Source organism: Heteronotia binoei, chromosome 7, assembly GCF_032191835.1.
Source record: "Heteronotia binoei isolate CCM8104 ecotype False Entrance Well chromosome 7, APGP_CSIRO_Hbin_v1, whole genome shotgun sequence".
Lineage (NCBI taxonomy): Eukaryota > Metazoa > Chordata > Lepidosauria > Squamata > Gekkonidae > Heteronotia > Heteronotia binoei.
In genome coordinates, this window is record NC_083229.1 from 102830020 (window position 1) to 102857902 (window position 27883).

The 27883-nt window shown below is 42.2% G+C and overlaps 1 protein-coding gene across 3 annotated transcripts; it reads left to right on the plus strand.

Annotated features, from left to right (window-relative positions):
* Nucleotides 1–805: 805 nt before the first annotated feature.
* ADNP2 (ADNP homeobox 2) lies at nucleotides 806–24843 on the plus strand. Of its 3 annotated transcripts, XM_060244115.1 has the most exons (5): nucleotides 1346–1441; nucleotides 5632–5716; nucleotides 7361–7480; nucleotides 10636–10725; nucleotides 20006–24843. In XM_060244115.1, the coding sequence occupies exons 3-5, from the start codon at nucleotides 7373–7375 to the stop codon at nucleotides 22994–22996; spliced, it is 3189 nt and encodes a 1062-aa protein (XP_060100098.1). In that variant the 5' UTR covers nucleotides 1346–1441; nucleotides 5632–5716; nucleotides 7361–7372; the 3' UTR covers nucleotides 22997–24843. The 3 variants fall into 3 exon arrangements, with proteins under 3 accessions (XP_060100099.1, XP_060100101.1, XP_060100098.1); XM_060244116.1 differs by lacking the exons at nucleotides 1346–1441; nucleotides 5632–5716 and adding an exon at nucleotides 806–869; XM_060244118.1 differs by lacking the exon at nucleotides 5632–5716 and having other exon boundaries at nucleotides 1299–1441.
* The last annotated feature ends 3040 nt before the right edge of the window (nucleotides 24844–27883 follow it).

Here is a 27883-nt window from a genome sequence, read left to right on the forward strand (position 1 = left end):
ATTTATTTATTTATTACTTTAAATTTCTTTCCCGCCCTCTCTGCAAGCGGACTCAGGGCGGCTAACAATTTTTCATCCAATGTCCAAACAGTTGCCTTATCTCCAGCTCATTTCCTTTGACTAGAAGGAAAATTGTTTTGTGTTTTATTGCATTTAATAGCTGATCATTATTATATAGGCTAGCTGAGTTGTTTATACAATTGTTGAATAAGAATGCTTTGCTTAGTTGAGATGGTTTTAAGGTGATGATGTAAGGTAGTATCATTGTTTTACCCGCTCTTTTCTAAAATGATTGGCTTATGCTTCTGTTTGACATATGAGGAATGGAAGAATTCTCATTTTCAAATGGTTCCCAACAACCAATCAACATTGCTGTGAGTCTGTGACAGAATGTTGTTATTTTGAAGATCAGCTAGATCATGTTTGGGGAAAGAAATTAAAGTTTGTATTGAGTTGCTCCTTGGGTTGCTTTCTTCAGTGAAGGATGCATGAAGAAGACCCTTCTTTTCCTATGTTGTTGCATGAGTGACTACAAAGGGTGAACCATTTCAAACACTTTGATACCCTAAAAAGGTTTGGTGGTTTGTTCTTCCAATGGCAAACACAGCTTCTTGACATGGCTGAATTTCATTGGCTGTTGGATGCAAGGGGTGATTTCAGAGACATACTGATGCAAATAAAGCTTCCACAACATTCTATGCAAATGAACAAGGAACTGCTGCATGGCCACGTGGTCGGATCACGTGGGAGTGACATCACCATAGCAACGCCCCCTAGGCGATGACGTCACATCACAAAATCACGCGGGACTTCCTACTTTTGTTTCTTAAAGAGGTACCAAGCCAGGAGGAGGTCACTGGAGGTAACAGGTGAAGAACTGAGAGAGAGAAGGGAACTCTGGAGAACTCTTAGAGCGCATCCAAGGAGCTGAACTCTTCAGACCATCCTTCCAGGGGAGTTGGTGCTGATGGAGGGAACCAATGGGAGCGCTGGACCAAGCGCCTCCTAATTGGTCAACTGTCTGGTATGCAAATAAGGCAGAACGTCACTTCCTGGGACAAATCGAGCGCCATTTTCTCTTTCTGGCTCTGGAGCGAGGGAGGAGCAGGCGGAGGTGGGTGGGTGAAGAAGAGCAGGGTTTAAGTGCTGGTCGGGAGGGGAAGCCGAGTCGGTCGTGCAGGGCTGGCCGGGCGCCACTGGGCAGTGATGCTGCTGGCGCCCCTGCTCGCGCCGGTGCAGCTGGCTCAGTGAGCGCGGGCTCTAGCTCGAGAGCGGCGGCGGCGGCAGTGGCGGGCGGGGCTCCTGCGGAGTGAGTGACCGGCCGACAGACCAAGCGGCAGAGAGAAGGGGAGGCGGAGGCTGCAACGTGCCTGCGCGCCTGAGGGAGGCGCCAGCGAAGAAGGCGCGGGCAGGCAGCGGACTCCCCCTGCAGGCCGGACAGGTAGGTGCAGCCAGCGGGGTCTCGCTGCCGCCGCTGCTCGAGGGAGCCCTTCCCCTCCCCAACCTCGGGCTCTCCCCGCTCCTTGTCCCGCAGCCAGCGAAGCCAACCCAGAGCATCGCCGTCCATTGCCAGAACATCATTTTTTCCTCTGGTCGCCGTGCGCGCCCTGGGGAATTGTCAGCAGCACCGCACACAGAAAGTCCTGAAGAGATGTGCTCGGCGGCTTCTTGGAGCAGGCAGCCCCGGGCATCGCTTCGTTCATGCGGCTGCCGGCGGCGTCCTTTTGCAGACTTGGCGAGTTGGGTTTGAGTGCCGCGCAGAAGGCATCGACGGGCTGGGTTTTTCCCAGGCTCCCCGAGCAGCTCTCCTGCGCGCAGGGTGCGAGCCAGGCTGCTTTCGTGGGTCGAACTCCTGAAACGCCTTGGTAGAAAATGTCCCCATTTTTGGTCACTTCGCTGCCCACCCGGCGCAGGTGCTTTTTGGAGGGGGAAGGAGACCCGGGTGTTTCGGCTTCTAGGGGCTAAAGGGAAGCCTCGGCGGCGGAGTGAGGGATGTCCCGGAGTGAGGAGCTTGGGCGGGCTTGATGGGAGTAGTGTTCCCTCTGAGCTGAGTTAGCATGAGCGAGCTCGCAGATTTTTAGCGTCCAGCTCACACACTTTTGCCTTAGCTCAGGAAGGATGGCCCCAGAGCACACTCATTTATGCAGTAGCTCCCAACTTTAATGCCAGTAGCTCGCAAAGCAGAATCTGCAGTTTAGAGGGAACATTGGGTGGGAGTTGCTTATCTGGTGCAGCTTACACATTTGCATTGTTTCTGGATGGGTTGATGTGCCCATTGCTTAATGCTGTGTGAAACCTGTTTGTTTGTTTGTTTGTTTGTTTGTTTGTTTGTTTGTTTCAATTTCTATCCCGCCTTTCCATAAGGCTCAGGGTGGGTTACAAGGTTTAAGGTTTATTGGATTTCTATCCCGCCCTCCCCGCCAAAGCAGGCTCAGGGCAGCTAATAAGCAACATGCAACGATTTAAAATCCAACAATTTAAAACAGTTAAAGCAAATTTAAAATACACATAAGGCCATTTTCAGAACATGGCATTAAATATGCAGTCTGATCGTTCTTGCCAGGATATCTTCAAGGTATCTTTTGGAAAACCTAACGTGATTATAAATAGGATGAAGGGCTGTTTCACGTAGTCCAAACCACACCCACAGGCCTTAGATGTCAGAAGCACAGTGTGCGTTCACACACACTAAAGTAACCCGCTTTTGTAACTGGATTTTTATTGTATAAGAATAGCAGAATCCACTTGCAAACAGTTGCTGCATGAAAGCACACACAGTTCCCCCCACTCTTCCCAAGGCCATCTGGCCGTAGGTTTGCATGCATGTAATACTTTTTATCAGGACTAACCAAAATAGCCCAAAGCAGTGTGCAAGCATCCAAGAACTCTTCCTCATACTGGGTATTTCTTTTAAAAAAGGAGAGGGGATGAACTTTTCAGGCCCCACAAAACATCTTGTCTCCATTCTGTATAGAATACCAAGCCGATTGGAAAAGATAATGCAGTTCTGGGTGGAGCTGGTCTCAGATTGCATTTTTGGCTTCCATTAAAGAAAGGAGAATGGCAGCCTGTAATAGAAAATATATTTTAAAAATTAATTGAACAAATGAATGTCTGTCTTACACCAAATGGCCCACAAAGTCTCTGATAAGTGGTCCTATCCAGTCACATACTTTCTATGCTATGTGGTCTTTGACTGCATATCTCAATATACCTTCTTTGACGCCAGTGTGTGTTTAAACCCTTTGAATATCTTAAATACCATGTCCAGGGCCAGCTCAAAGGTTTTTGGCACCCTAGGCAAACTGATTTTTGTCCTCGCCACCACATTCAATAGAGAGAAAAAGTAAAAAGCCTAGAGTGAACTTTTCCTTTAAAATAATGTAGTGGCAGGAGGCAAAAACCATTAGCAGAAAGCATGGATTTTACTATACATATTGTATAGAATGGAGGTAAAGTTCTTAACAAAAGTAAACATGATTCTTGTAACACCTTAAAGACTTGTTTTTATTCTAGCCCTGGACTAGTTCATAAACAGGGTTGCCAACTACCTGAAGAAGAGATGTTCTCTTCTTTCAGTAGAAACTTAACAGGATGTTATTTGCTAGGTGATGTTAATTACCTCCTTGCCATGAAAACCTTCATCTACCCATTTCCTCATATGACACCTCTACCCATTTCCTCATATTACACCTTCACCTACCCATTACACCTCTAGTAAAGGGGCAGGACATTATTCTCCAGACTTGTTAGCAGCCTTATTCACAAAAGCTTATCAGGAACCATAAGATTTCTGTTTTATCTGTTTTTGTAATTCCATCCTGATGATGAATTCTGAAGAACTCAAAAGCTTGCAATGAACGCAGAATAATCTAGGGGAACATGGCTCAAGAGAGAAGCCTGTGACTCTCACACAGCTGCTTAGATATCTTTAGGGAAACTTCGACTATGCTAGCCTTAGCTAGATTCCGATGATCAACTACTCCAAAGAATTTACAACAGGGAGAAGATTTACAGCCCGCACACCCAATGTTGCAATTCAGCTAGCTTTCCCTCCCACAAATGCCCCAAGAGTCAGTGCAGCAGCACCTTTTGGTTGGTGGCCACTGCAAAACCGAAGAAGCTGTGCCACCACTAGCTCCAGGGAAGGAAGGAAGGAAGGTCGTACAGCTGCACCAACCAGTTTGTCTGGGGGCTGAGGAGGCTCTTCTTATCGACTTCACCTGAGCAGGTTGGGTTGGTGGGTGGGGACAGACACAGTGCTCCCTCTATCCCTTGTGCTGATCCCACTGCTGAGCACACAACTGCAGGCTCAGGCCAGGTAAAGGTAGAGTGTGGTGCACCTGAAGATTCAGGAGAAGCTCAGCGCAGGCTTTTGATGGCCCTCAAAATTTTGATGCCCCAGGCCTATGTTGCCTTTGTTGTTGAGTCACCCCTGCTTGTACCTCATTCCCACTGTCAACTATCTTTGGCATGTACTGTTTCTCTTATGCATGTTTGGCTTATCTGACACCCCTTACCTTTGTTTTTCTAGCTGGTGCTATGTTTGGAACCAGTAGTATTTCTGAAAGGGCTATTATGGAAAATTTAGATTTTATCCTGTTGCCTGGAAACCTGCGTACATCTCTCAGGACCATATGGCTACATTTCCTAGTACCACCGGTGCTGATGGCCACTCCTCCCTTGCTCCACTTCCTATCTACATAATGTGCGATGCCTGTAATTTCATATGAGGCAGTCAGGATGCTGCACAGTCCGAATACCTGTCACAAACCTTCAGTTCATGTATTCAGTAGTCTTATAGCATGAAAACTGATAACTACATTTTTTTAATTAGATTTTTTTAGCCGTTACTCACTCAAAGGGTCTCTTGCAGCAACTCAAAACATTACATCCGAACCAGATTATAGGTAGAATCAGTACATCGGAATTAAAAAGGTAAAGGTAGTCCCCTGTGCAAGCACCCAGTTGTTACGGACTCAAGGGGTAACATCACATCACAAAGTTTCCTTGGCAGACTTTTTATGGAGTGGTTTGCCATTGCCTTTCCCAGTCATCTACACTTTACCCCCAGCAAACTGGGTACTCATTTTACCGACCTTGGAAGGATGGGTCAACCTTAAGCTGGCTACCTGAACCCAGCTTCCATCAGGATCAAACTCAGGTCATGAGCAGAGCTTGGGCTGCAGTACTGCAGCTTACCACTCTGCACCAAGGGGCTTTCTACATTGGAAATACATATTAGTTTAATTTTTTTTTTCATTTGAAGACCAGTGTTCTGTATGGCTGCTGCCACACATTTCCATCACTAGCAGGTTTTGTCAACAGATATGCCCCAGTGCCTTTCCTCCACCCTTCTATTTTTTCTGGGACAATAAACATTGGACAGGGTATGGTTTCTCATGTACCTTATCTCAGCAATTCTGTTTTACTGTGATACAATTAAAAGGCCAGCGCCTGTATACTGCCATTCTTGACTTCATGGAATATTTGTTCATGACTGACCAGACACCTGATAATATCTTAAATGGTCAGTTTTCCAGTACCCTAGCCCCATCATACTTACTCCCTTAAAAGTATACTAACTTCTGTTGCTTTTAATTCAAGCATGACATGTCAGTTTGTATCAAGAACCAAGAAGAGAAGTGAAGGACCAGGAGCTTGAGCTAATATTTTGAAATGCACAGTTCGCAGTGGCTTGGCAAATTGGAAAAAGGTAGTTGTCATGGAACACACCCTAGAATGTTATCTAAAACAATGCATCTTGGGGACTATATGAACTTAGAATCATAACTGGGAGGCAAGTTGGAAGTGAATGTGAAAAGTTTTGGGAATATACTCAAAGACTGGTGAGTGAATGAAACACACACACACTGTGTTCCATACAACCTGTGGGCAAGTGTGCCCCCCCTCACCCAATGAAGGCATGCCTGGAGTCCTGCAGTAAAAGGAAGCTGAAAAATAATTTATTAATAAATTACTTGAGAGGGAAAAGACCCTCGAAGAAATTCCACAGGTCTCTGAGGAATGCAGAAAGTGCAGGTAATTTTGTACTTAAAATGACATCACTTGTAATTACACAAAGCAGATTAGCTATCCAGATATGATTGGTTAATTCAATATGAGTCCATATACTTGGAGATGCCCCTTTTGAATGCTGTTGCTGATCAGTCTCTTGTGGTTTGGGCTAAAATTCTCTTGGCTTGCAGGTTCCTTTGTCCAGTCCAAGGTGCTTTCTTTGCTTTTTTCACTTGCCTCCCAAAATAGTCTGCTTCCAGGAAGTCCCAGATTTACTGCAGACACATCAGCTTGCTGTTAGAACAATGACTCCTTTGAGATGTTAGCTACCTTCTCTAAGAGCATTGATGGCTTACCTTAACATCTTGCTATAGGAAGCTACTAGAATTAAATAAACTAATAGTCTCATATTCTAATGTGCCTGCAAATGCAAAAAGTGATTTCTTGGTTTTGTTAGTAGTATAAACTAAATATGCAGATAAGCAGCCATGTCCATCAACTATGTATGTGTGTGTTCTTCCAAGTAGCTTCTGGTTGTGAATGCTGTTTGTGAACAGCATGGGATGGAGAGATGCTGTTGCTACCCCACTGTAACTTTATTTGCAGATTGATTCAGTGGTGTCACATAGTATGTATATTCATTTTCCCTCAGGATGTAGCCTTGCCCTTTTTATCAAAACATCTTGCTTATTTTGTTGTCATGGGTCTTGGCAGAATGCTTAATGTATGCCAAGTCAAAGAGAAGTCATTGTCTGAAGCTTACATATTGTGTTTGAAAGTATCTCATGAAATTATTATAGATCACGAAGTGTGGTTCATGAAACTATTCTGAGGATAAACATAATGCTTCTAGTGATGCCTTTCAAGCAAAATGGATGGAGTTCTTTGCAGGAAAAAAATAAACCAGTTTGTGGGGTTTTCATCTTGCTGAACAGCTACAGAAGCTGTTCAGTAAGATGAAACCCCCACAAACTGGCTTAATTTGCTGGCCTTCTCAGCAGTAAAAAACTTTAATGGTAGCAGTAATGTAGGGATGGAGTTCTGTTTCTTTTAAATACTAAGATCTTGGATAATTCACATTTAATGCAGCACCTTCCTATCATAGTTTATATTAGGGGTTATAAGTAAACAGATTGCTAATCAATGGTAGGTGTAATCTGTTGTATAACGTATGAGTCAGTCATGAGGATAATCCAAAAATGTACCCATGTACTAAAATAATGCACTAATAAAAAGTCAAGTTAATCTAAATTTTTAAGATACGCAAGCACCTTATGAAGGAAGCATTCTTAACAAGTATGCGTATTCTGCTTACATGGTTCTGTCATCTTCTGTCTTCCAGGAAAAGTTCAATATGTTTCAAATTCCTGTTCAAAACCTAGATAATGTAAGGAAGGCCAGGAAGAAAGTGAAAGGCATTCTTGTGGATATTGGACTTGATACCTGCAAGGAATTACTACAGGTAATGAATACACAAAATCTCGAGACCTGTAAGGATTGTAAACATTTTATTCATTTATTCAGTTCTCTGCTGAAGAAATTATGTTAACATAGGTTTCTCACCAAGAGAAACTGATTGATAGGTTCTTATTGGAATTGTGCTTGGAAAAAAAGATGTGGAGAATAGACACATTGGTCGTGCATGGGATGAATTCAAAAAGTAATTGCATTAGTATCGAAGTTGGTGAAAAATCCTTGCATAAACCTGTAAATACTGTAGGGTTCAGTTTGGGAATTTATTTATAGGATGCTTAAAACGTAAAAATTTCGAGAGAGCTAAGTAGTAATACTGCATATTGATATAGGTTAGGGCTGCCAACCCCCCGGTCCGGGCGGGGAATCTGCCTGGGAGGTTCTCGCTGGTCCACATCGGGCTGGCGGGGGGGAATCTCTCCCTGCAATGATGTCACCCGGAAGTGACATCATCAAAATGGCGGTGCCCGTGTGGGACCGCTCTAGGCATTTCCAGGAAAACTATGGTTTTCCTAGATGCTCTAATCATTTGGGAGGTTAAAACTATGGTATTTTTGCACCATAGTTTTAACCTCCCAAATGGCTAGAGCGTCCGGGAAAACCATAGAGTTTTCCTGGAAACGCCTAGAGCAAGCCCGCACAGGCGCTGCCATTTTGATGCTTTCACTTCTGGGTGATGTTACTCGTCTCGCATGTGCGCGTTGCGTGCGCGAATGTCCCTCGCCAGGGGATGAAGAGGACTTTGCAACCCTAATATAGGTTAATTACTTATATAGAAGAAGAAGAGATTGGATTTATACCCTGGCCTTCATTCGGAGACAGAGAGTGGCTTACAATCTCCTTTTCTTTCCCCTTCCCACAACAGACACCCTGTGAGGTAGATGGGGCTGAGAGAGCTCTTTCAAGAACTGCTTTTGAGAGAACAGCTCTTTCAAGAATTGTGACTGATCCAAGGTCACTCAGCAGGTGCATGTGAAGAAGTGAGGAATCAAACCCGGTTCTCCCAAATCAGAGTCTGCGCTCCTAACCACTACGCCAAACCAAATTTAATATAGTTATATCTCATCTTTCTACACCTACTGGTCACTAAATGAAACATTACACCAGGGGTGTCAGACATGCAGCCCAGGGGCTGAATTAGGCCCCCGGAGGGCTCCTATCAGGCCTGCGAGCAAGTCTGCTTCCTTTTCCTTCTTTCTTCCTTCAGTTATCAGAGACTGTTAAATAAAATATTGGAACAGTGCTACATTTTAAGCGTATTTTATTTAAAGGGTTTTTTAAAAAAAATCTTGTGTTTGTCTGTGTCCTTTATAAAGTTTTTGTCTCCGCGATCTGCCATTACATTTTATAACACACATGACCTGGCCTGACAAGATCTCATTTATGTCAGATCTGACTCTCATAACAAATGAGTTTGACATCCCTGCATTACGCATTTAGTACAGTATTCATATTATGAATTCTCTTATAGAGCAAACATAAACAAAAAAGGGTGTGATTTGTTCAGAAGAAGGCTGGAGATGCTAATATTCTGCCTTTGCTTAGCAAACAGCAATATTTATAGAATGTCTTCGCCCCCCAGCTTTTATAAAACAAGAGAAGGAATTGTATTATGGTAGATCAATATTCATTAGGAATGGGCATGGTCCAGCAAAAACCTCCGGTTGATGGAGGTCTGGGGTCAGTGGGGTTCATGAACCCCATGATTTTTTATAAAGCAGACCATGGTCCATTTGGTCAATTCATTCACTTCCACGTGAGTTCACCCATTTCTCAATAGGAATGTCTCTCAACTAAACAATGCAACTGCTCATGATTCCTAACTAGCCAGCTTTGGTTCTCATCCTTGCCCATAAGTGATTGGTTGGAGTTGAATCAAGTGTAGAATGAGCAGGCAGGGTGACATCCTTTGGCTGTGTGCACGTGAGAGACAAAATGGAGGAGAGGGGAGGTGTGCAAACCCTCCGGCTTCCTCGGCATGTTGGCACTTGCGCAGGACAGCAGCGGTGATTGGTTGCCATGGAAGCAAGGGAGGATGCATTAAAAAAGTCTGTTGCTCCTCCCCTTGCTGGTGGGAGGCCCAAATGCTCTCAGGTGTTCTGTGACAGATGGTGGGATTCTCAGCAAGATCCACAAATGCTTACAGAGCGCAGGTTGGTTTGCTGAGAAAGGGGTCCATTCAGCAAGTGACAGAACAAGCCTATGTTGTGTTTCTGCAGTGAGTTAAGCAGTCTTAGCCTAGAGGAACTCTTCAACAGATTGCTCTCACCAGTTGTCTGTTTCTTGCCCCTGCCCCTGAACTCCAGGCAAAAGGAAATGGAAATGACTGAACCGTTCAAGTTTTTTTCAAACAGCACCATTCCTCATGAAGGCTAACCCCTTCAACCCTTCCCTCACACCCCACCCCCCAGTCCCTCAGCTAATGTGGCAGGTAGTAACTTATTTACATACTGGCTGCTGCAGCAGGAAGAGCTGGTAAGGCCATGGCAACTGCCTGCCAGGGTAAGGAGTACAGTGGCTCACTGAGGGGTGGGGTGGGGTGGTATCTGGCATCTTCCCAGGCTTATGTGGGGCTGATGATTCTAAATACCCCCCTTTCACTTGCTGACTCTTCACTCAGACCAAATCTCACAGGCTAGGCAAATGGTCCACAACCCTCCCCGCCCCCTCGCATATCATGACAAACTTTGGTCCATATTTTGATCCATGCCCATCTCTACTATACATTAATATGATTGGAATGGGAAGCCTTGTCTTGTCCAGTAGCAGTGAACAATTACAACATTTTGAACAAAGATTAAAACTAAAATAGTACCTCACTATCTGTTAGAGTAGGACGATTTAATAAATATCTGAGTAGCCAGATATTGCTCACAGTCGTAGATACAGTCAGGATTGCCAAGTCTTCTACCCCTCCCACCTGTTTTCCAAGAAGCTCAGGACATAGTTCACCCTTCCTCCATTTTATCCTGCCAGCTGCCCTGTGATTTAGGTTAGACCAGGAGTGCGTGATAGGCCCATGGTCACCCAGTTCTTGTCTGATGTTTTAATAACTCTGCCATGTTACCTGTCTTGATTTTAACGTAAATATAATATAAAATAACATCCTTCTTATTATTCTTACCAATATGTGTTCTTTCTTAGGATCTGAAAAACTTTGACCCGGGAGAGAAATATTTCTGCAACACTTCATGGAGTGATGTGTCTCTTTGGGAATCTGCAGGTAGAAGAAAAGTATGTATATCTGCCTTTGTTTTTAAAAGTTGATGTCTGGAATCCAAGACATAATTTATGTAATCCTAAAGGTTTGCAGGAGCCAAGGGAGAATGTTTTTAAAACTTTTGCTTTGAACCGCAGTTTCTGTGCCATACCACAGATGACTTTTGAGACACTCCTTTTGTTTAAAAAGTTGGTTGCCATCTAGCAAACAGACTACTGTTCTGGAAATAAAAATCTAAAGCCCTCTTGAGCACACAGAACCAGTTGTGTGGATCTTTTGAGTCTCTGTGTATGTGGGAGGGTGGGATTGTTTTTTAAAGAGTACTGTAAAGATTGGGATTAGGAGACTAGACAGAAAGCTGACAAAAGTTTATTGTGGCATCACAGAATAAGGAGGCTTCCTGTTTGTAGTAATCCATATGTTCCGATTAGAACCCAGTGTAAAGTAATTAGTTACTTTATAACATGAAACAGAAAGCTGCAGAAGAGCATTCGGTACATTACCATATTTTGCCATGTTGAATTTCCAGTGGATGTTGGCATAGTGGTGTGCCATAGTACCAGTCTGCAGCTTTTGAATACCTTGAGAGTTGTTTTATTTTATGAAAGAACGCTTCATCTGTTATGGCAGCCTATAGAATTCAGATATGTTCTTCATAATTGCCATCCCATGTACCTTTGCATTTGGGCAGTATTCTACTTTGTAAAGCATTTTCCCTTTTTATGCTCCTGCAATTAGCCTCAACCCAAATATTGATATTCTAGTGTTTTTACTTGATTTTAGAAACATAGTTGATTATTTCCATACGATTTGCATTGTTACCTAAGCATGATAAAATGTTAGGATGTTTCTGTTGTCTGATTTGGGGGCTTGGGGCCCAGAATTCTTCCTAGCCCCTGAAATATTTGTTTTTTCTATTATCTTTTGGCCTTAATGTTTGCTGTTTGCAGTGAAAAATCATGGGCCGTATTCAGTCCTTGAATGGCAGCAGCTTGTTCCCAAACCATTGCTGTCTCCTGCCTCTATGTGTATTTGTTCCACTCCCTGTCTTTTCATTTATAGCTTCATCCAAGTCCAAGTGATCAGAGGCATGCTATCTTTTGGGCTGTTGAAATAGTGATAGGATGGTTGCTAGGCAACTATCCTATGCATTTCCCCCAGTTCTTCAGTTCCTTGCTGCAGTTGCTGTTTAAAGAGAGGAGCCTGTGCTATATGTGTTTGGGGGGGGAAGAAGTGCAGACACTTATTTTTTTTCTTGCTGATACTATGACTTTCCAGTGAACTGGCTTGGTGGCTATGGTCCTGGGCTACTTTGCTGAAAGATATTTTTCATAGCACTTGTTTGTGGTACCCTATTGATGGTCAGGGATCCAAGATTCATGAGGAATCTGCATGTTTGTGGGTTCACTTTGATAATATTTCTCTCCAGCAGAAAAGAAGGTAAAACCTGCCTCCACTAGGGGTGTGCAATTCCCCCTTCCCCGATTTAGCTCTATTGGGCCTGAAAAAATATCAATATTCCCAAAGACTAGTATCGGTTTTGTATTGGTATTCGAGTAAATATTTGGGAAACTCAGTTTTAATCGGCTGAAATTGAACATCTAAGTCTGAGGTCCTGTCCCTGAGTTGTGGGAGGATAGGATCAGGAATTTGGCTCCCACCTCTTGGTGGAGCAATACTAATGCTGGTGCTGAAGGTGAGGAGCATTGGATGACTCTGGATGCCTTACTTTCCATGGAGGCCCAGGTCATGTCTGTTGCTAGGTTAGCTTTTTACCATCTTTGGCTGGTCAGGCTGCTGGTTCTCTGTCGCCTCACACAGCTTGGCTACAGCAGTCCATGTAGTGGTCACTTCCAAGCTAGACTGCTGTGACTAGCTGTATGCAGGGCTGCCCTTGAATCTGACCTGGAAACTTGGGTGCAAAATGCACTGGTGTGCCTCTTGACTGTGACACCTCTGTGGGCGCACATTCAACCTGTGCTTCAACAGATGTACTAGCTACCAGTTGAGTAGCAAATCAGGTTCAAGGTTACAGTATTAACCTTTAAGGGCCCATGTGGTCAGGGACCAACATATCTGCGGGGCCGCTTCTCCCCATATGTCCCCCAAAGAGCTTTACGCTCATCTGTACATCAGCTTCTGGCAGTTCCCAGCCCAAAAGAAATCCACCTACCCTCGAACAGGGCCGAGAGCCTTTGCAATTCTGGCCCCGGCCTGGTGGAACATGGTCCCACTTGAAATCAGGGCCCTGCGGGGTCTATTACAATTCTGCGTGGCCTGCAAAACAGCTGTTCTGCCAGCGGGTGTCTAATTATATTGACCTCCCCTGCCTGAACTTGCCTATGCTGGCCATTATGGCATTCCTGTGTTCCCGATGGCAGTTTGGCCCACTTGTTCAAATTATTGCCATCTGCTACTTACACAGTATGCACTTCAGGCACATGAAATAATCTGGGTGGCCATCGTGTTTTGAATGTTTTAGTATTTGAATTGGTATTAGATTTAAATGGGTTTTATAACATTTTTATATCTATTGTTTTATGATGGTAACCCACCCTGAGCCCACTTACGGGGGAGGGTGGGATAGAAATCTCATAACATAAATAAAATATTCAGCTCTATGTAGGGTATTATGGAGAATTTCACTTGCAGAGGGCATGACTTAGTGAGCAAACAGAAATAATTTAAACTTGAAATGCCTTCTGTTTGCTTGCCGTGGCGCAACTCAGTGAGGTAATCGAAGGCATTTAAAGTTTAAATGATGGTAGCTCAACTCAGTGAGCAAACTAAAAGCATTTAAAGAGACCCACAGTATGGCTGTTTTGGGCATGGCTATTTCAGTAGCTGGATCAGATTGTCTACTCTGCACGTGGTGTATAAATATCCGAAAAATACCAATACAGTATATTGGGGGTATTCATCTTGATATATACCAAGCACACACACATCCAGCCTCCACCCTGTTTTCTTCCACTTAATATCACAGTACTTGTCATCTTAGTATCATAACTGTTGGCAGGGCTTTTTTGTAGAAAAAGCCCATCGAGAACTCATTTGCATATTGGGCCTCACCCCCTGACATCACCATTGTTTCACACGGGTTTTTGGTAGAAAAAGCCCTGCAGGAACTCATTTGCATATAGGCCACACCCCAGTTCAAGCCAGCTGGAACTGCATTCCTGCTCAGAAGAAGCCCTGCCTGTTAGTATTGTGAGTGCCCATATTCTGAAGATGACATAGGAACTTGGAGAGTGTGTTGAATTCTACAACTTTGCTGTGCAGTCCCTGCTTTGGGCTTTCAGTCATAAGTCTGCCGTTCAGTTTTGGTGATCACAAGTAAACTGGAATTAATGTTAACCAGAGTGTTTAGTCACCGTTGCACATGATCCAGTTTCCATGGCAGTACTGTGACATCAGTTACAAACACCACATTTTTTCATTAAATTTCTGAATACAGTGTTAGAAGTCCATTTTGTGCCTTACTTGTTCTGTGGTGCTGTTAAAGTCCACCTGAAGGAGATGAAGCAGGAAAAAAATCTAAGTAATTATTGAGTTTCTTTTAATAGTCTTTTCTTACTAAGCCTTAGAAGCAGGATTATAATGGATTATACGTTAAATTGATAGAATGCAAACACTGTGTAGTAATTCACAAGGTAGGAATGAGAAGCACACCAAATAATATCTCATTAAGTTAATATTATGTAAAAAATTAAGGAAAGTGGAGTCTCTGGAGAGATGTGTCCATGTGAGTGTGTATTCAGCCACCTGATTATTGTTCCATGATACTGAATTAAATAGAAATAAAGTGTATTCTCTGTAGACTTACTGGGAAATAAAGGTTTGCCCCTTGATATCTATATTATTTCTTTGTTTAGGAGACAAAACAGAGAGCTCTCGCTCCTGGGAGAATGGGCATACGTTGCTTAGGTCTGTTACTCAGTGGAAAATGGGTCATGATAAAAGAAAAGTGGACTGCTTATCTAACAGAAGCACTTTTCATGGCACTTATGCACACACAGAAGCTGGCAGGGGGACCTTTGTGCCCTTTTACCTGGAAATTTTGTCCACAATGTCAGAATACCTGATTTCATGCTAAACATTTTTTCTTCTACCTAAATTGGGTCTTATTCTGGGGAACCCATGAGTGTATCTTTCTGCTTCATTGCCTGCATTGTCCCTGCTTTCCCCCCAAAAGTGAAAAAGTAGTTTTATATATCTATGCCAAACATACCCATATTTCTTTTCTTTTTTTTTATATGAATATATTTATTGTTTTAGTCATTTACATTGAGCTTATCCTTTTTCTCATACAGAGTATACATCTAAATCTCTATCTCCCTTTACAAGGTATTCTTGCTCGGTCCTTTTAGTTTAAATGTTCTTATATCAGTCCATATTGAGGTCTTCTTGCTTTCAAGTAGTACCGTCGTTCTTTAGTCTTCTCCTTCTAGGCCTTATTAAGTCCATTTTCTCTTTCACCTTCATATTCTTGTCACTTCCGAGCTTTTCCTGCCCTGACGATAGGGATGAGAATGTTTTAGTACATAGGATTTGATTTCCTATCACATTCATCAATCTATTTTTCTTCCCTAATCCCTCCCTCCCTCCCTTGCGTGCTCAACTTTCTAGCCAGGGGCACAAATTAAGAAGCTTCCACCGAATGTCCCGCCGTTGACCTTCTAGTGACCACTTTAAATATGGATACCATTTCTCCTTTATCCTTTTTGTTTTTGACCCCCATTGTTCATCACGATTAAGCATGGCTATAATGTCCGACTGAACATATTCAAATAAATAATTATGCCAGTTTTGCTCCGTCCATTTGGTTTTATCCTTCCAGCCAAAGGCTATTACAGCCTTGCCAGCTAGCACCATTGCTTTGAATAGATCCAGCCCTTCCTTATTGATTCCGTATTTATTTAATATGCTCCCGAACATTAAATCTAGATCTATCGTTGGTCTTATAGCAAAAAAGTTATGGATATGCTCTATTACCTTTTCCCAAAAGGGTTTAACTTCTGAGCATTCCCACCACATGTGGGAATACCATCCTTTTTTCTTTCCACAGTGCCAACAGTTAGAATTCAAACCCTGGAACATATTGGCTAATGTTGCTGGTGTTCTGTACCATTTTGTGAGGAACTTTAACTCCAGTTCTCTAAATTTATGCGTTTTGAGCTGATGTATACCTTTCTTGAGACTGTCAAATACATTATCTGCTAAGTTAGTTTCAGAGCTCCATTTTTTTTAACTAAATTTTTTATCTCCTCCTTATCCGTCGTCATTTTCCTATATATCCTTCCTACTGTCCCTTTCTTTGTTTTTATCATCCCTTTTAACAACTCCTCCATTGGTTCTCCTTCAGTCACCAATCTGTCTTCTATTGTCTTCCTAATTCTGTTATATAATCCTAAGATTAATATAGTGAAAATGTTTTGGACCTCGAAACTACTGTACTTATTCCAAACGATACCTTTAGAAATTAAAAAACAAAAACTTGATAGTTGGAACGCGAAAATAAAAGAATGGATATTCGGTAGCAAAAAAAGTAGAGTTTCAAGGCATTTCATATATGCGCATAATACAAACATGGGTTGGGGGGCCCCAGATCTGAGGAGTTATTATGAGTCATTTCAATTAAAAGCATTAATGGAAATAGGAGAGGAAAGGGAGAGGAAGTGGGTAAGAGTAGAGAATGAGGCAAATAATGGAATAGGGAATTTAGGGGTTTTTACTGGACGCAAGATCAAAGTTAACATATTAGAAACAGGACCGAGGAAAACAGCACTAATGATTTGGAGAAAATGGCAATTAAAATGGTTAAAGGGAACATCTAAACAAACCCCATTAGAGGCCTTGGATGAAAAGAATGACGATAAAGGATGGTGGAGATTACTCAGTAAAAAAGGGTATAACAAGCTACAAGATATGTTAGTTGGGCAGACACTCAAACCATTGCAAACGCTATACGATGAAATAGGTAGGAAATATTGGCTGAACATACCCATATTTCTTAACCATCTACTAGAGAGAATTCAGTGTAAAATCTTAATTTGGAAAATAGTGAGAATGTGATGAACTCACATTTTTGCCTAATAACTGGTTATCTATTTGCTTCTTCCAGCCCTTTCTGTTTTATCAACCTAGGGTACTACTATGACAAATACTTGATGGTAAAAGAATTCTGTTGTCACTTTTAAAAAGAGCAGAGTTATCTTTATAGCAAAGTAGAATCTTGTGAGTAGAAGTTTCTATATAACTGAAGAGTTGCTCTTTTCAGGAAACTTATAAATAACAGTTTCTCTCCTTGGAGGCTTTAAATCAAAATACTTGAGGTGAATGTTAGTTCTGAAACTCCAGAAAGGAAATTCTTTTGCATATGTGGTGGAGGGGAATGTTTTAGAACTCAGATTTTTCAGTATATAGTAGTATATCTCATTATGTTAGAGGTCTTGAAAGTTGATTTCCTCTTCATAACCAAGAACTTTCTGTTAATTATACTGTAATGTTGGGCAACCTAACCCAGTAATTGGTGCTTAATCTATTGGTAGAGCAGGAGCACTTTGCTACTGGAAATCTCATTCTGTCCCCAGCAAGGACTGGTTATTAAACATCGGGGACATGATGAAAATGGTAACACTGATAGCTGTTGGTGCAGATTTTGGTAGCCTCGTCTAAATTATATGTACAGAGAATATATGCGTTACTGTTCATAATTTTAATATTTTATGAATTTATTTTGACTATTTTATGGTTGTATTTAGAATGGATTAGCTATATATTTAATTTTTAAAACAATAATTATTATATGCATATGGAGATCTCTTGGTCGTAAAGCCTGCCCCATTCATTTAAGTTTCCTTCTTTGAAATAAATGGAAAACCTCCATACAAATATCTGGGGATCCTGTTCAGGGGCACTGATTTTTCTAGTCTTGTAGAACCCAGGAGATGAATGAAGCAGAGATGCTTCATTCATTGTTTGTGATTTTACTGTTTATGTTGTACTCCACTCTGAGCACCTATGGGGGAATGGGCGGAATATAAATAAACAATAATAACAGTGCTAGAGTAGCTTGAAAACAAGACTTAAAAAAAACTTTTTAAAAAGGAGGCATCTTCACCTCATAAATTTAAGCAAAGTTACACACATTGTGTTGCTGGCAGGTGGCGTGTGTGTGTGTGTGCGCGCATGTGTGTGCCTCTTCCTCTCTCTATGATGATGTACTTGCAGAGATGCAAAAAAAGCCTGACTTCATCAGCTGGGTATTACAGGCTGGAACCACTGATGGGTGCTCTCTCTTCCACAGTGCTTTCTTTCTTGGCCCTGGCACATTTTTCTTCCTTTATGCCTTCTGACCTGGCCAGAAACCAGGGAAGGAGGGTGAATGCTCTCTGGACTGGATGGGTAGGCAATGCCAGCACAGGGTTGCAACTTTCTGGAAAGTCAGGGAAATGGAAATTGGTCAGGGGAAGTCAGGGAAATTGTGATTAAAATATATTTGAGCAGTGGCTTTTTGACCTGCTACTGCAAGAGCATGATCTGTTCTTGTGGCAACTGGAATAGAGAAGTAGCAGAATACAAGTAAAATTTAATGATGCCCTTTCGCAGCTCCACCCCCCTCCCAACCAGCCTAATGTGTTGAGCTCTGTCCCTGCATGATTACCAAGGTTGCAAATGAGGGTTGTCTGCTTCTCTAAACTGCAGAAACTTCACCTCCTTTCTTGTTGCTGATCTGCTCGTTATACTTTCTGGAACCAGAAAGTGAAACTTCCCCAACTTTGGGGAAGTTCCTACTTGTTAGCATTCAGAATTTACTTGAAGTTTGTATCTTGGTATAATTTTTGGTGCAATTGCAAAACAGAAGTTGCTGCAGTTAATGTGGAAAGAAGCTGCTATTAAATCTCTTACTTTGACAAATGTTTTTGCAGTTGAGACCTGTATAGTTGTAGAATGGAACATTTCATTAAGCCTTGCATTAATACAACATGATCTATTCATTTTTCAACTTGTGGTTATATCTGAATGGTGGTCAAGGAAATTGACAAATGTTGGTCAGGGAAATGAAAAATACATTTTTAGTGGCAAGAGGCAAGGCATCTGCTTTTACATACAGCTGACTTTTTAGGAGGTTGACTTGCATTCAGAGTCATCTTTCTTTTTCCATAAACTTAAAATATCAAAGTCAAATGTGTCCATGCTGGGCTTCACCAGCATTTATCATAAATACAATAAATGTTGGGGAGACCCAGCGTGGACATATTTGACTTTGATATTTTAAGTTTGGGCTAGAGCAGTCCCAGAGACCATCTCTAGGAATGAGTTGGAGATTTTCCAGAACACATGGGGGTTTCCCAGAAAAGAGGCTTCCTGGGGACAACAGGAAAAGAAGCCTAAACCTGGGCGCACCAGGTAAGAAGGGGTGGAGAATGATGTAAAGTAGGTGAAGTCAGAGGATTAGAAAAAGTGCTTGCTCTGAAGAGCAAGGGGGTCTCTTCTCTCTTGGAGGTGGGACTGGAAGACAACAGACTGCTACTCTCCAGCCAGCAGCCGTATTTGACCATGTGGCTGGGCCTGGCTGGATGCAGGAAGCCTGAAGCAATGAGGTATCATTAGAACCTTTTTGCAACTTACTAAGCTTAGATGTGCCTGCTCTGCTTCAACATCTGGTAGGGCAAGTTTTTAAACCAGGGACAGAAGGATGCGTTTCAAGCCAACTTTTGTTTGATCTTCTTGTTGCTGATTGTGTGCTATGCTAAGATTATGCTTGTAACTTTTCACTTTTTAAAAATAAACCTTTTACTGTTTTGAAGGCTGGCAGTACAGCTCTGTACCACATAGTTCCCCAACCGCCTTAGACCATGCTACTGTAAGAGGGGAGTCCTGGGAAGGGGGGGGAAGGCATGTAGTTGATAAGGGTGCCAATCCTCCAGGGGTCTCTCAAAGAAGGAATTTGGTTTCTATGATAACCCGGTGCTGAGTTGGCAGAGGACCTCAAGGCCAGGCCTCAAAACCAGGGGGATTGGGAGTCCTGTTCCTCTCAGTCAGGAACCCCTAAATCGAGCAGGGGGTGACAGCGCACCCTAGTGGCAGGAAGAATAGCTCCCTCCAGGAGTTGGCAACCCAAGAGGGAGCTGACGGGACTGGTCTGAAGGTTGAATTGGGCCTGTTCCATCACAGAGGGAATAGTGACTTTCTACCTTGCCTGTTCTCGCAGCTGTCATCAATATACACTTTATAAATAGCTTCTGAAGTAACGCTCCTCTCTCTCTTTTTTTGTTCTTGTTTTTGCAGAGATACAGAACTAACCCATATTGCTGTAGCCTGTGCAAGTTTTCGTCGAAATTTCTTACTTCTTTCAAAAACCACTTGAACCGTTACCATGAAGATGAAGCTGACCAAGAATTACTTGTCTCGTGTCCTGAGTGCACATTTGCTTCTCACACCAAAATAGTGGGGAAACACCTTCGGATGTTCCACTCGAAGAAGAAGATACAAAACTATAACGTGAGCGGCGGCATGAGGCAGTTCCGCAGCGATGCGGTGAACTTCATCTGTCAGAGCTGTCAGTTTACAGACACATTGTACTACAACACAAAGAAACACGTGCTGGTAACCCACTTTCCAAATCTCATCAACATGTATTTTGAGGACAGGCTTGATGAAAGCGAGGAGAATTTTACAGACCACTACTGTAAAAAATGCAACGCTTTTGCTAACAGCCGGGATTCTTTAATTTATCATGTCTTGACATCTGAAGTGCACAAAGACTTGGAGAATATATTGAGGCCTGTGATTTCAGTGCAGCCTAAGAAGTCAGGACAAGCAAAGCCACTGCCGATTGTCAGTATAGCTCCCAAGCCTTGCGCAGTTGGAGCTAGTCCACCCTTAGTGCCTGCAACTGCCTCAGCAGGCTCAGCTCCTTCCACATCATGCATTCAGCTTTCACTTCCGCCGGTCAATCCGAATCAAGCTCTGGTTCAAAATCCAGTTGGACCACTGAGTGTTTCAAGTGCCTCCAGCAGCATTCAGTGTCCACCCACTCCAGCTTCAGTGGCTCAGTCATGTATTACACTTATGTCTGCTTCTAGCCCAGGAGGACAAAATAATGTTTCTCTTCAGTCTGCGGTTTCCCAGCCAGTCTTTGTTTCTCCTCGGCTTCCCGTAAAGCAGCCTGTGAGACCTGGAGTTTTCTGCCTGAACCAGCCTACTGGCACCATGAATAGGGGCGTTCCTCCAGGAGTCCTTTCATTCAATCGGCCCATCAGGCCTACTCTGCTGCCTGTTAATCAAACGGTTAGGTCTATCAGCAGTCCAGTTGTGCCTGGGGGTCTCCCTGTGACCCAGCCAGCTGGGTCTCTAAATAGACCCATTGGGGCTAACGCTGTTCCAATAAACAGACCTTGCATGCCTGGGGTCCTTGCTGCGAATAGACCCGTTGGCAATATGAATCAACCCAACGGTCCTGGGATTCTTCCAGTGACCCAGACGATCACTTCGGGGGTTCTTCAGTTTAATCATCCTGTTGCACCAGGGGTTCTTCCTGTAAACCAGTCAGTAGGACCAGGGATTCTTCAATTTAATCAGCCTGTTGTACCAGGGGTCCTGCCAGTCAATCAGTCTGTCCGACCTGGAGTTTCTCAGAACGCTACCTTGCTCACAGCTGGACCTGTACTTAGACAGTTAATTCCAACTGGGAAGCAAGTTAATGGGATCCCTACCTACACCCTTGCCCCCGTTTCAGTTACTTTGCCTGTGCCACCTGGTAGTGGGGTGACAACAGTTACGCCACCTCAAGTGCCCGTTCAGCTGATGCAGTCTGGCACAGTTAATCAGCTGTCTCAGCCTTCGGCTACTGTGCCTTCTCCTATTATTGTAACTTCTCCTACAAATACCACTGCCAAGGCTTCTCCATCTGCTTCTGAAATGAGTCTAGCTCTTAAACAGGCAAAGCAGTGGAAGACCTGCCCCGTTTGCAGTGAGCTTTTCCCATCAAATGTCTACCAGGTGCACATGCAGGTAGCTCACAAATTCAATTTGCTGCAGAAAAAGGTCACACCGGACACTGACAAAGTGGCTGCCTGTGCACCATTCCTAAGGTGGTTGAAGGATAAGACAGTGAGATGTTTTTCTTGCAAATGTTTCCTTTCTGAGACAGAGCTCATAAAACATTTGTTCACACATGGATTAGCTTGCCTGTTTTGCACCAGTACTTTCCATGACTTACAATGTCTTATAGATCACACCAGAAATGTACATAAAGGGAGGAAGAAGCTGCATGCTGATTATGATGACAAAGGATTTCAGCTGGAGAGCGATTCTGAAGGCAACCTCCTGTTTCCTCACTTTGACTACAATATAGAGTCGTCAAAAGAATTTGGCGAAAAAGAGGTGCACCTCGCAATTCTTGCTGGGGTAAATTCAAGGACACTTATTCCTCTGTACATAAGACTGCAGCCTGAGTCTGCTGAAACAGCTAAGATGAATAAGAAAGTCTCAACTTGCCCTTTTTGTTATGGAACTTTTACTAGCACCGGAGCCTATGAGAGCCATTTGAAGGAGAGGCACCACATCATGCCGACTGTGCATACTATTCTGAAGACTCCAGCTTTCAAATGCATCCACTGCTGTGGGGTGTACACTGGCAACATGACTCTAACAGCTATTGCCGTGCACTTGCTTCGCTGCCGGAGCGCTCCCAAAGACAGCAACTCGACTGTGAAAATGGAGCTAGAAATTGATGAGAAAAAAGATCAGTCACTTGTGAATGGTGAAAAGCACGATGCTGTGTCTCTTCCAACTAAGAGGAAACAATCTGATCATCTTTACGCTGTTACAGAGGAGCAGGTCAACGATGACCAACCTTTCCTGATTATCAATAGCGGTACAGCCCAAGTTCCAGTAAAGGAGGTGAATTTTGTGCCTTCCAAGCGACAAAAGACCGATAATAAGATTGAAACAAAGGGACAGCCCTCAGTGGATGATCTTCATATTTTAGCATTAAATCCAAAGCCATTCCAGCATAGCTCTAATGATGTTCAAAAACGTTTTCTTGCAGATTACTTTCAGAATAGGCCGTATCCCAGTAAAAAGGAACTTGAACTATTATCTTCTATTCTGGGTGCATGGAAAGTTGATATTGCATCCTTTTTTGGGAGAAAGAGACATGCATGTCTAAAGTCGATAAAAACTTTCAAGCCATCTGTGCTTTTGGGCTTCAGTATGTCTGAACTTAAAAATGTAAAGCACAGTTTGATCCTAAAAGGTGAATCAGAAGATCTGTAACTTAAAAAAATAATAATATAAGGCAGTCAAGATTGCATACTACTTAGTTCAACAGTTGTCTTATTTGGTTCAGTTTCTTGTGACTTATTAAAAGATTAGTATGCAGTGCCTCATTCAGTTCGGGCAATTGTTGATTGTGGCAGTAGGGGTACAGTATAGTATACCTGAGGCTTTGTACTTTTGTTTTATATATATTTTTTGTTTATGGAGTATAGTTTTCTCCACCATAGTTTTTTATACAACTGTGTCACAAATTTCCTGTTTTTTTTTTTTGCTTAGTACCTATTGTTTCTAAAAGAAAGTGTATCGTTTCGGTAAAATATCAGAACGGTTTAGATGGTGATAATAAATTACTTTCTCCTGAAATTAAGATGGATATTTCTAGCCCTGTCTTCATGTTGCCTTTCAAAGAACGATGTAGACGACAGCGGTAACAAATTTAACAACCTGTTAATCAAAAGCACTATTGGTTCCATGTAGATGGAATGGGAAAGATTAGGCAGGGCTCATCAGGTAAATCGGGAAAAAAATTGTCTTACTGGAAAATTTAATTTATTACTGCTTTTTTTGAGGGTGGGGGAATGGAATGGTTGTTCTGTTCTCTAACTGGCTGTGTTTAGTTAAAATGTCAATAGGAATTCTGGGGGGGTTGCTATAGTTTGAGCCAAAAAGCAGTATCATTTTTCCTGAAGTTTTGAATTTTGTTTTCCAAGTATTACTTTGATGTAAGCAGAGGTGGAATTCTAGCAGGAGCTCCTTTGCATATTAGGCCACACCCTTGATGTAACCAATCCTCCAAGAGCTTACAAGGCTCTTTTTTGTAAGCTCTTGGAGGATTGGATATATCAGGGGGTGTGGCCTAATATGCAAAGGAGCTTCTGCTAGAATTCCACTTCTGGGTATAAGTAAGCAGTTACCAAATCCTTAGCAGGCTGCAGTGCCTAAATAGAGATCCCCTAATCTGGTGTTATCTCTCCGACAAGGCATTCTCTGCTGTATTGAATGCCATTCCTGGAAGAAACTGGTGTGTGACTGCTAGTCCCTAGCTGTCCTGTTGTCAATATGCTGGCAAATATTTCAGGGCTAAATTTGTAATAACTGCTTAACACTTCTCATGGCTAGGCTATTGGTATTTGGAAAAAGAAATAAAAATCAACTTCAACTGTCCCAATATGGGAGCATTTTTCATTGGCCATCCTGCCTGGTATGTAACATCTGCAGTGTGATTAGGATGATGTGGGAAGTGCCTGAGAAAATATGTGAGTGCCACCCAACGTTTTTCTTATCAAAATGCAGTTGCGCAACTTTGAGCATAGCTAAATCTGTTTTAATTTGCCATGACATTTGAAATGAATGGTGAATGAAAGCTATTCTTGTCACTACAGCAGCTAAATTATTATTGGATGCATCACCCTGCCCCATGATAGCTTCATCTTAGACAAGAGACTGGATCAATAGCATGTGCATTCCTTTACAAAACAAAACTGGTGAAATATGTAACTTTTGTTACTGCTGTTTTGACTTTAAATTTATTTTATTTGGGGGGCAGTTTGTTTTTGGCATTTTTTGGAATCCGAGAAGACTATTGCTAAAACTACTATAAGATCAGTAACATTAATTCAGCGTGATGGACAGACTGTTACACTACCATAGAATCAGCAATGAGGAAAATAATGTATTTGATGTGCTGACTTTAATGTTGCTTTCTAGTAACCTAACAAATCTCTTCTGCAGCAAGGGATATTATTTTATTTCGGTAAAACTGCATGTAAATAACTCTGTACATATGAAGCAGTTACATTACAAGCTGTTACATTTCTATAAATGTCAGAAAATTTTAAGAGAGATTTTGGTTTGGTTTCTGTTCTTTCATGCAGCCTTGTCTGTCTGTGAAAAGGAAGAGGACCTAATTAGGGGACCTGTAATCCATCTGTCTGGGGGGCAGCTGTGTTTAGACTGGTCACATCCTCTGTATCAGCATTGATGGAGATTATGGAGAGGAGGTAAAATGGGGGATACTTGAATGTTACCAGGAGGGAGAGGTCTGATTAGTACTACTGCTTGCCCACATATGCAACAATGGTCATAGGATGCAGGGTACTTTTCTTTCCTACCCTTCTTCCTTGCAGGAGCATTAAAATAATGGTTATGATAACAAGCTGCTTAGTGTTCATTAAAACAGTTTAGAAAAATAAAAGTCAACGTTTGCGCCTGTTTTAGTCTAAATGTTGAAAGTAGGTACAGAACAAAAATGGTTGCATGTAGCAGAATCTTCAAGCAGAAACATTTGTTGTTCTTAAACTCAGGATTGAACAAAATGCAAATTATTTGATCAGTTGAGACGGACTTCTCTGTGGTTGGGCCAAGACTGTGAGCATATCACAATTTTTTTTTAAATGTGAAATGGCAGAGTACTCATCCTGGGGCAATGTTCAAGAAACTAGATGGATCATACATTCCGTAGGCTAGCTTGTAGAGTCTCTTGCAGCCATAAACACATATACATACTACAACAAAAAAATCCTCTGCAGACAACTGAGGCCACAGACCCTTTTTTACTCCAATAGCTATGACCTACTAAAATAGATGTGAATACAAATTGTGCTACAGGAAAGATTTTGTGCTCTTCACTGCTTTTTCTTTTACAGCAAGAAAACACAGCTGTAAGTGGCTGTACTTTATGGATTTCTTAAATCTAGTTCTAAACCTAGCTCTTAGCTTTCAAATCAAATCAATCTACATAATTAGACCAAATATGGAGAGGTTTGTGCTCCCTTACAAATTCAGAAAAACCCTATGTTTGCAGGGGAGGGGATGGGAAAGAAAATTCCCCATCTGATAATTTGACATTAATTGGGTGGGAGCAGATGACACATCAAGAAAGAGACGGAAGAATTGAGTTGGAAGCAGTTGGGGGACACATGACTAAATACTGTGGAGTGGGTAAATGTGGAGAAAAGTGTGTTACAGGGCAGGAACAAAAATACTTGCCCTGATAGAGCAAAAGGCATGCAGTGGGATGTGGGCAGCAAATGTGCAATTGGGACTTTTTTTTAGTTGAGAGTATGAGATAGAGGATGGAAGTAAGGAAGAAGAGCACCTAGGGTGAGGGAAAGAATAAGACTGTACTAGGACAATTCCAGGGGGAGACTGTATGAGAAGTAAATAAAAGACCTCAAATAGTGTCCCCTCCATCCTTGTATATCCTGTTAGTTTTTTTCTAATGTGATGACGACAGTATCCTAAAAGGGAAAATGGCAGGGTCACTTCTCTGTGCATTCTGCCAAAATGTATAAGCAGACTGGAAGTTCATCCAAGGACCTGTCTAAATGGATAGTGAAGTGCCATGCATTGGGAGAGAAGATTTTGTATGTGGCAGGGACAATCCAACAACAAAGAACTGGCATACATTTAGAGAAGTGATGAGGGCACTGGAATACTTCAGAGACAATTTTAGGCTGCTAGGATGGTTTGTGTTCTCTAATGCTGTAACTGTTCTTACACACATTTTTCTTTCAACAAGCTGGTGATACAGTCAGGCAGCAGTGAAGGTGCTGATTTGTATAATCCCATTAAATATACTTTGAGTATTGTAGTTGTACCAAAAAACTCAGAATAATCCAGTTGCATAAAATATGCATTTTTGCCTTGTATCCTAGTATTAATTTCCAAAGGTGGAAGGGGAATGAATTTGTCAGGTGTGTGAAATTCACCTTCTGCTTGCAGGTCTTCCACTTTGCTCCATATCTTGTTTATGAGGGTCTGTTGACTCTTCCCTCTCCCCTCCCCCAATCAAACGGGCTTGGGTAGGGCAAGGGGACACATATTCCATCCCAGATCTGATTCATGTTTCTAATACATGAATTTGCTCCAACCTTTTCATGTGTAGGTTGGAGCAAATTCATGTATTAGAAAGTCCTCATGGCTGTCACAAGGATTTTAGATTACACACTACAAATGGTGTGCTTCCTGGGTGCACACAGGTTTACTTTTGATTGGGAGGAATACACATGGACAGTGGGCTTGTGGCTTTTCACTGTGGTGTTTTACAGCTTGGAAAAGTGCCAAATTTTAGATCTCACCACCTTTTAAACTGTTGGCTGAGTTTGCCTAATTCTCATGTTAGCTAAATACACTGAGCTAATGCATTTTATTTTCAGATCGTGTATTTTCAGACACGAATCAAGTACCTAATTTCTGAGAATGGTTTTCCAGTAGAAGTTAATAGTGCCTAAATTTTAATATGCTTGCTCCTCAAATACCAAATTGGATTTCTTTTCTTTTTGATGGCAGTATGGCATTTCTAACTCTGGATGCCCAGGCTGGTCAGAATATTGAGTCCTGGTTAGTATGTAGATGGGAGACAACCTAGGAAGTCTGCAGTTGCTATGGAGAGACAGCTAATGACAAAACACCTCTGAATGTCTCTTGCCTTGAAAACCCTTAAGTCAACCATAGCTTAACAATGACAAAACCCCAAACCATATTTGTGACTGTTCTAGCCATACACTGGCTGGCTATGGTTATAACAAATATTTTGTTTTCTGTTTGGTAAAAATGCTAACATCCAACTAAATTGTGATCATTTTGGTTCTAGAACAGCTGCTGTGCATCAGCTTTAACATTCTGCTGTTGACATCTAACCTGGGTGTAAAAAGATGAAAAGTTAGGCAAAGTATCTTTTCCCATTTGATTAACTGTATTCCTTCCCAATCTCTTTTGTCTTACCCCTAAAAAAGTTTGCTTGTCTGCAGAAATGGTGAGAAACTGCACATGAGCCTGCTTTAGGTTTTTGCATATGGTGTGATGAGATGAATTGTCATACCATGTTAGATTTAGTCACATTACTAGATGCAGCATGACTTTCTGTGGTAGAATCCAGGACTT